The 8639-nt window shown below is 37.3% G+C and overlaps 1 protein-coding gene across 17 annotated transcripts; it reads right to left on the reverse strand.

Moving 5' to 3' along the window:
- Positions 1-1939: 1939 nt before the first annotated feature.
- LOC103956171 lies at positions 1940-5449 on the reverse strand. Of its 17 annotated transcripts, none has more exons than XR_007255752.1 (9): positions 5142-5449; positions 4963-5030; positions 4802-4860; positions 4342-4403; positions 4122-4182; positions 3800-3897; positions 3233-3335; positions 2992-3092; positions 1940-2268 (listed from the first exon to the last, which is right to left on the reverse strand). XR_007255752.1 is itself a non-coding variant. In XM_048577407.1 (8 exons), exons 5-8 carry the CDS (start codon positions 3833-3835, stop codon positions 2209-2211), a joined length of 300 nt encoding a protein of 99 aa, XP_048433364.1. In that variant the 5' UTR covers positions 3836-3874; positions 4342-4460; positions 4802-4860; positions 4963-5030; positions 5142-5449; the 3' UTR covers positions 1940-2208. The 17 variants fall into 17 exon arrangements, 5 of the variants coding, with proteins under 5 accessions (XP_048433364.1, XP_048433363.1, XP_048433361.1 ...); XR_007255749.1 differs by having other exon boundaries at positions 4342-4416; XR_007255756.1 differs by having other exon boundaries at positions 3800-3874; positions 4342-4460.
- Positions 5450-8639: the final 3190 nt, after the last annotated feature.

The raw sequence follows: 8639 nt of genomic DNA on the forward strand, positions 1-8639 counted from the left end.
AGATCTCAAAGAGGGGAACAACTTCTTACCTGCCACAAAGTCCAAAAGTGGACGGAAGATGGTCAATTTCTCCCACAAAGCCGATGGATGCCTAAAGCTTCCCAATGTCAATTCGTCGTCTACGGTGGTCCAATGAGGTCAAGGTTGGTCAGGATTTGCTCCTAGGATGATGGGCTACAAAGCCCAAGTGGTGGCATCGGCCATCACTTTGCCGATTTGCTGAAAAATTAAAAAGAGTGGTCGGAGCACTGTTGATTTTTGTCGACTTTCGTGGCCTCAAACCGCCATATACCGTGGTTAATCAAGGTGGTTCTTGGGTGAGTTTTGTAGAGGGGAATGAGATCTTCAAGATGGTGGTGGTGGCATCGAAAATATCCACCGGAGTTAGCTGGAATTAGCCTTGGAAAATGGGAGGTCGCGGAGGTGTGGGTGACAGGGAAGCTAGGAGCTTTCTCCTTTCTCTCTCTCTTTCTCTGATTGGCTGAAGGCTTTCCTTCCTTTTATGTGATTGGTCCTGTGATTGGTCCTTTGTGCCTAAAATCTAATTGGGCTTCTTCCTTGAAGGAGTTAAATTAAATTACCAACTGAAATACTTCTTCTTCTTCTTCTTCTCTCTCTCTAATTGGCTGAAGGCTTTCCTTCCTTTTATGTGATTGGTCCTTTGTGCCTAAAATCTAATTGGGCTTCTTCCTTGAAGGAGTTAAATTAAATTACCAACTGAAATATAAATAACCAAATTCAAACATCCGTAACTATATCGTTATAATCCGGACTTGCGAATGGCTTTCGCCTATGCGTTTGTACAACGAGTATTACACAAATACGCCAAAAGAATAAGTCATACATTCCTCTAGACGATGGTCAAAGAAAGTCAAAACCTTCACCTCTAGGGCATTGGGCATAAATTCATTCTTTTAAAATTTATAAAATCGTAGAACTAAGGATGAGTTGTCACACTAAATCCCATGTCTTCTCTGATCCACTCTTCCCTCTTCACCTCCCCGACCCACTTCATCTTCCCCACCTGAGCACCCCCTTCTCCCATCCCCCATCATCACCCACCCCTTGCCCACCCAAGCCACCCGTTCTCCAATCACCAACCCCGTCTATCAACCCCTGGATCTTCTCTGCCTTCACCTTTGACAACACACTATAGCCACCACGAAGCCTTGAGCTTCAGCAATCCCTGAGTTTAACACACTGCAGCCACCACCAGCAGAAGATGAACACGAACCCATAAACCCAGAAAAAGCAACTGTCGGGCTCGTGCAGGGATGGAGTCGAGGTGGGAGTTGAGGAGGATGAAGGGGAGAGAAGGTTGGACATGGTGGCGGTGGATAGCATCGGAGGTGGAGGGGTTTGGGCTTGGTGAAGGTGAGGGGTTTGGGAGGGGAGGGAGAAGATGGGTTTTTGCATTCTGGGTTTATTTTTATTTTATTTTAATTGTTATTATTTTTTTAATAATTTAAATAGGATAAATATTATTATATTTTTAATGCATAAATTTTTTTTTTTTTTTTTAACCACATGACACAAATTTAGCAACCACGTCAGTACAAATGTAGATACCATATTTCCCACGTCATCACTTAGCGGTTTACTTAATAATTTTTTAACGGATATATGAAATTAAAATGTTTTAAAGAATTGAGATCGACCTCAAATCTGAGGGGGTAAAACGCAATTTACCCATAAGTTTATTTGCGATATTCTCAACGGAAGGGGATTGATATGTATACACATACCAACGAAATGTCCCAATCTGTATTTCTAAATAAATTTGACATCCACAAGAGATGGGCCACGACACAAGTTGGGAGGCAGTTGAGGCCTCTCTCGTGATTTAGTGCTCACTAGAAATTTAGCCCGCGCGATGCCGCGGGAATGCCAAATTAATTATAAGCGTTGTACGTGTTAGAATGAAGAACTAAATGTGTTGTAAACATGTAAAAAGTACTTATACAAAACAAGTACAAAGCATTCATAAAATGTATATAATAGTTGTTGACAACTCTACATACATAACTAGTTGTTCAAAATATAGCTGCTCCTATTTGATCGATGTACAAATTGATGTTACCACGAAACTTATAATAAAAAAATGGAGGGAAGGAAAGAGGAAGATGGAGCTTTACAGGCGTGCAAACCCATTGTAAGCTTGGTGTGGCGTGCAAACTCATCGGAAGATAGCTGTAAGCCTGCAATACTTTAGCAAATAAATTGATAATGCTTGTGCTCTGCTCTATTCTGTTCTTTCCCAAGTTGATCCTACAAACAAAAGCAGAGACAAAACTTAAAAACCGATGCCAATCAATGAAAGCTAAATAATCCCCATCCTAAATCTTTTACAAAACAAAGCAATAAGAAAATTTCAACACTAAATGGTTTTTCATACAAAAAACGAAACAATGAAATAAATTTCCACATTAGGCTTATTTCAGATATTTAACATCTTACTTTGAAATTTCTCCCACGGAATGAGACTACAGTGTTCATTGACGACCCTTGTAAACAAAAGGTGGACAACTCTTTGACCATGTCATTTGACAGTTACAAAAGCTTACTTTCCATGGGCTTGTAACTTACAAATTCCAAACTCAATGTATCATTTGTGTGTCCTCAGCTTTCATTGTGTAATCACTTTTACGATTGAAACATTAACCAAATCCAAACAAACAAAAATGTGACTCTATGGCTTTCTTATAACACAAAAATATCCCTAATTAGAGCATGCCACACACCAACACATTGCTATTATATAAAATATTTTTCTTAGTGGCAAGTATTATACTCTCCTTTGGCCAAGTGGATATGAAATTGGTTGAGTATACTGTTCTAGCCAATTGGATCAATAAGCTCAAGTTTGCACTGTGCAAAACCATAAGTACTCAAGACATGAAATCAAATCCTGCACTCTACAAATCACATATGGGCAAAATAATAGCTCTGAAGAAACTGAAAGAAGTAGAATGCTTTAGAACATAAATATACCTGAGGTGCCAAAATATGGTGCTGAGGAAGTGTTTTCTTCTTATTTTGAGGGAAGAAGAACGCAGCTCTGAATTTGGACCCATTTTCTTCACCCATGGTTCCTATAACCCATAAATAATTTTAGTGTCGTTCAAATAACAAATACCCCAGATGAATTGAAAAACTGCAGAGATTAGTTTCATGAATACATAGTGAAGCCGAAAGCCATAGTTAATCTAAAAAGAGGCAAAGACATACATACCAATCCTCCGAATGTTCTCTGCATGATGTTCTGCTTCAAGAATGTACGACAGCTTCCCCTGTGGTACAAACTCCCACCCAAAGCACATGCTACTGTGCTCTTCCTTGAACAAACAAAATAAATTATATGCAAGTAATGAGCCACTTTCTTTCGGCATCATAATTAATCTTTAGTGTCATTCAATAATATACTACCACCGTGTTGACACATGTCAGAATCTAAATTACATCTGCTCTTATAAAAAAATGTTTATAACATAAATATCAATGTCTGCTTACAATTTTTAAAGGGATTAGTGGGGATAAGATTAGGGATACACTTTAGACATCAACCCCTTATGGATAGCCCTTCTTAATCCTTCAAGTGTAGTCTAGTCCTTCATATTAAGCATGGCCTAAATGCTGTAACAATCCGAGATAACTTGTATGGAAATGAACTGACAATGAAGGTGGGTTTTTGTCTTTTGGGTGATCTCATGATGCAAACATATACTGCAGGATAGGTAGCTAAAGCTATTTATGCTTCGTTCACTTTTTAGTATCTATTTGTAAAGTGCGAAGTTCTTACCTCAAAGTTTGCCTTATATGTGACAGCTTTCTCCATGTTTGAAAGTTGAACCACTAAAATCAGAATCCCTCATATCTGCTGATGTTAAATTGACTCTTCTGCATCAGTCCGTTACATTGATGTGAAAATGCAGATACTAATGACAAAATTAGTCTTGCTCTTTTTAAATCAAATACATTAGCTTTAGCAGGTCGTTCATTGTGGAGGGTAGCTGACAAATGCAACAAAGAAAAACTACAATTTGGGGGAAAAAAAACATAACAAAAACCAAAATTTTGAGGAAAGAAAAATTGAAGTTTTTTTCTTATGTGAGGAACCAGACCAGTATTTTATTCAATCAAGAGTTTTTCTCTGAGCTAAAAGTTGGGACTCCCACTTTTCAACTGAGAATGAAATAACAGAGAAAACGCACAAAATAAAAGGCCGAATTTCCAAATTATTTTAAAAAAAAATTAAAAAATTAATTTGAATCAAATTGAAGAAAATAGGTCAAATTAAGTAAATCACAGTAAGTGGAAAAGGATATGGTGAGTGATTTTTACCTTGAAAACTCACATAGTTTGGAATGGATCATCAACAATCTCTGGAGACTCCACTGGATCCACTATGATATCATCCTCCATGGTTATGATTCAATTTCATTTAAGCAAATCATCAAACACTTGGTGTCCAAAAAAAAATATGAATTTCATTTCAGAAGCAAAACACTTGGTGTGCATAAATAAATTGACACAATAATCTGAACAACCACTACAAATGGCAATGCCATTACAAAATAACGCAATTTTCTTTGGATCAAGAACTTAAAACAAAAAGCAATTTCATATTGTTCAACAAAAATCAGAAACCAATAATTCACACACATTCACAGATCTTCATAACAATTGGACAACTACAAATTAAACTAAGCAAATAAAAAATTTCTTGGAATTCAATCGAAATCAGCAGAAGATAAAAATTACGCAAAAGAAATGCACAATCTTGGCATTGGAATTGAAGTACCTGAAGTAGTGTAACTGGCCCGGCATCCACCATTTCAAAGTCCCCAAATCGGCTTTGAACTGCAAAACCCAAATCGAACAAAAACTAAGCAGAATGAGTAGGATTTAAAATGTTGAAAACAGCAAATGACAGAAGGTGGACCAGTAGCCCTACTATATTACCCTCAACATACGACATTGGATACAGCAATGCATTGGTGGAATGATCCAAATTTACCACAACGACTTTCCTGCACACCAAAACAACAAATTGCCACTGTAAATATTTCACACAGATTCAAAAACCAAAATTGAAGTCATGGAAAAACTTGAAAACCCGGAATTCAGAGTAAAATTTTTACCTTCCGATGAGCTGGAGGAACTCAGACATGCCATTGCAATAAGTAGTCTTTCCTAACCCAGGCGGGCCGATCACCACTTGCCTAAAAACCATTTTTGAGTTTTAACATCGAGCAGTAATAAACCCAACAAAGAAATCAGTCAGGTAAAACTAACATCTCAATTCAATTTTTCAATTGATTATTTAATTATGTAAATCTCACCTTCAATTGTTTTAAAATCACAAAAGCTGTTAACTATGTCATCTGATAATCAATAAATTTAAGAAAATTTAAAATGAACTCGATTCACTCCAAATGCTGATATTATATGTTCATATATATATATATATATATATATATATATATTCACAACAACAAAAAATTCTGTTTTGAGTCCCTAGGATCAAAATAAAAACAAAAAACACTAATTCCAGTGCCTAGATATATAAACATCGCATAAAACACTCATTTGCAAATGAGGGGCAAACTCATATAAAGCTATACGTTTATATGCGTAGCAAATAAGCAGTACAGATGCAGGCACATCTATAAAGCTAAATTACAGATCGATTTCATAAGCATATTTTGCTCAAGCTTTTATAAAGGAAGACATGCAAAATCATACAGAAACATCCATTAGTAAACTGGACAATTTCAATATATATGGAAGCATGCATGAAATCACAGAGAGAAAATAATAATACAACTTTACCTTTGAAGTGTTATTGCGTCAGGATTTGGGATGGAGATCCGACATGCACACATTTGGGATGAGAGAAATGGGGATTAAACCCAGAAGGTGGGATTTTCCGAAGAGCAAGGAAGAAGAAGAAGAGAGAAAGAGGGGGTGGGGGGGGGGGTTTAAATGGGGAGAAGAAGAGAAGCGAGCTTCCCTCCCTAGTTGAGGTTCAAGCCCGTGGGAGGGGAGTTGCAGAGAAACTCTGTTCAGCTAGTACTAATTCAATTTACAGAAAAGGGGATTAGGGTTTTTTGGAATCGGAACGGATAGACAGCATATGTTCTGGTTCGTGCAAAATCGGGAGAGAGAACTGGAGTTCGTGTAGCAAATGGAGGACTACCGGAAGCAAATGAAAAGCCGGGCTTTGTGAGAGAAAGAAGTGGAAACGGAAGGAAAATTCGAGATGTAGTGGAAGTGGAGCAGTCGACGATGATCGACGTATGGGCAGCATGGACAAGTACGTAAATTCACTGTGTCAAGGAAGAAAAAGAACAGGAAACAGAGAAGAAAATAAGGGCATTTCCGTCATTTCACTAGTATAAGTATTATTTCATCAGCTTCTTTGTTTCCTTTTACTTGTTCAACACTTAAATCCAACAAAGTTATTTTAATTAATTGAAATGGACATACTCTCCCCAGAATCGATTGTTGGAAATGTGCCCTAAAACCAATCATATGATGATACTTTATGGACATTTCACATGTTAAACTAATCTAGTTTAATATTAAGGGCAAACATTATTGTTTGAGCCGTTTCATATAAATGTTATATGCTTAAACGATAAGTCCAAGGAATATGTGATTGGGAGAATGCGATCTAAAGAAGTTAGATTCATGAGACCATTTTTTCGTAGACACATCCTAAACGTTCCTGATCATAGGATTGCCAATTGGGCATTGACAGTCCGTTAAGATCAATACGTGCTATGTCTTCTCTCAGGGAGAGTGACTAGTCTCGAGTCATTAGTGTGAATGACACCAAGACAAGCATGTAGGTGCTCAATAGAGAATGAGTTCACTGAACACGATCAACGAGGAGTTCTCATATTCATGTCACATGAGAACTCATGGTTGAGATAATGCAAAGTAGTCCTTTGACCTGAGGCATCACAGCTGTCTTGTGGTTAGGTACTTGATCTTTGATTATGTCAAAGTCACTCTATCAAGGTGTCCACGGCATCGTCGGGGTTAAGCCACTTAGCCATGGAGGCAAGTAAATGCGCAACAAGGGATCTCTAACCTTCAAACTGTTTGAGGGAGAATACTCTATGATATGATTTAGAATCTCTGGCCAGAGTATGAATGAGATGTTGGAATGCGTTCCAGATCACATTCAAGGTAATCATATAAGTACAAGATTCACATTGGATAGTAGACATGAATAAACTATCAAACCAAACAATGTGGTCAAGAGTATTGTATTAGAGAAAGACCGTATTGCATTTGTAATCCTAAAACTGAATAGGTTCTCCACCTCTTCTGATTAGCTTGGGTAACCATGACATGCTGCTAGGCGTCAACCATGGTTTGTGGAAGCCCTAAAAGTGTATTAACACTAACGGGAGAATTGAAAGTAAGTTTCAATTCACAATCGATTAAAAAGAGTTTTTAATCGCCCACTGCCTCGCTAAAAAGAACCTAATGGATCGTTCACCGAGTAAGGTAGAGTTTGAAGAAACAACGGAGATGAGTAAGAATAATTAAATGGTTTAATTATTTATCTAAGGCTAGGATTAATTAATATGTTAATTAATCAAACGAATAAGTTCGTTAAAGACCTCGGGTTAGTTTTGGGCCGCAAGGCCCAATGAGATTTGAATGTCAAGCCCATTAACTCAAGTTGTATGACAACTTGAATAAACAAAGGGCTTGAAAGCCCAATGAACCCTATAGGCCGGCCATGATAGAAGAATAGGGTTTTTGGTCCATTAGGTCACTTATTTGAAGGGACTATATAAAGGACTTTATAGCCTAAAATTTACAAGGGGTAATTTTTGGGGAAAGGATGAGAACACAAGCTCTCCTTTCTCTCTAAAATTTCGGCCACCTTGGAGGGATCATCTAGCAATCAAACTCCTCCAAGGTCACTCATTTCTTCTTCATTATGCCTTGGTGATGAATCATTAGAGGTTCTCAATTTTGGGAACTTGGAGAAACCTTTTCATCCATCCAAATCCATGGATCTAAGATGCAAGGAATGAAGGCCCTCTCTTTGGGTGATTAGCCTTTGCTTATGCAAAGAGGAATCTACAAAGGTATTAATTTCTCAACTCACTTTGTTTTTGAGTTGAGTCTTGGTTCACCTATCTACTAGGCTTTGAAGTTCATGGGTTAAGTTTTGTTTTTGAGTGCATATAAACATGATTCCGCCTTTTAATTGTTAATTGCATGTTGTTGATGTTGCTCAAATGAACTTGTTTTTCACAAATTTTCCTTCAAGTGGTATCAAGAGCCTAAGTCTAGTAGTTGGTGAATCCTTTTGGGTTTTGTAGTTCATAGTTTGTGATTTGAATGTTGTAATTGTTACAAGCTTTATTCTTGCTTCTTTGAATGTAAATTTTGTTAGAAAATTTGCCATCTCAAATGTTGTAGATGTAGTTCATATGAGCATGAATTTTGGAGCTAAAATTTGGTGCCATGTTTTTGGGGAAATTCGGCCAAATCCAAAGGGTGGATTTTTGGGTTCTTGTTTGACTTGTTAAAAGTGTTTTAAAGTGACTTTTGGAACCCCTATGTACCCTAGTATGGTTGTATGTTATTTCCCTTAAGTTTGAGTGGTT

This window comes from the organism of the source record quoted next, unplaced genomic scaffold (genome assembly GCF_019419815.1).
Source record: "Pyrus x bretschneideri cultivar Hongxiangsu unplaced genomic scaffold, Pyrus_bretschneideri_v1 Contig111, whole genome shotgun sequence".
Classification (NCBI taxonomy): domain Eukaryota; kingdom Viridiplantae; phylum Streptophyta; class Magnoliopsida; order Rosales; family Rosaceae; genus Pyrus; species Pyrus x bretschneideri.

What these genes read in the sequence shown, in the direction of transcription:
- LOC103956171 (XM_048577404.1), bottom strand. Translation starts at nt 3,835, where the DNA reads ATGGAGAAAGCTGTCACATATAAGGCAAACTTTGAG. An exon ending in CATATAAGGCAAACTTTGAG is followed by an intron (nt 3,332 to 3,799) that starts GTAAGAACTTCG and finishes TGTTCAAGGAAG; the next exon opens with AGCACAGTAGCATGTGCTTT. An exon ending in AGAGAACATTCGGAGGATTG is followed by an intron (nt 3,093 to 3,232) that starts GTATGTATGTCT and finishes TATGGGTTATAG; the next exon opens with GAACCATGGGTGAAGAAAAT.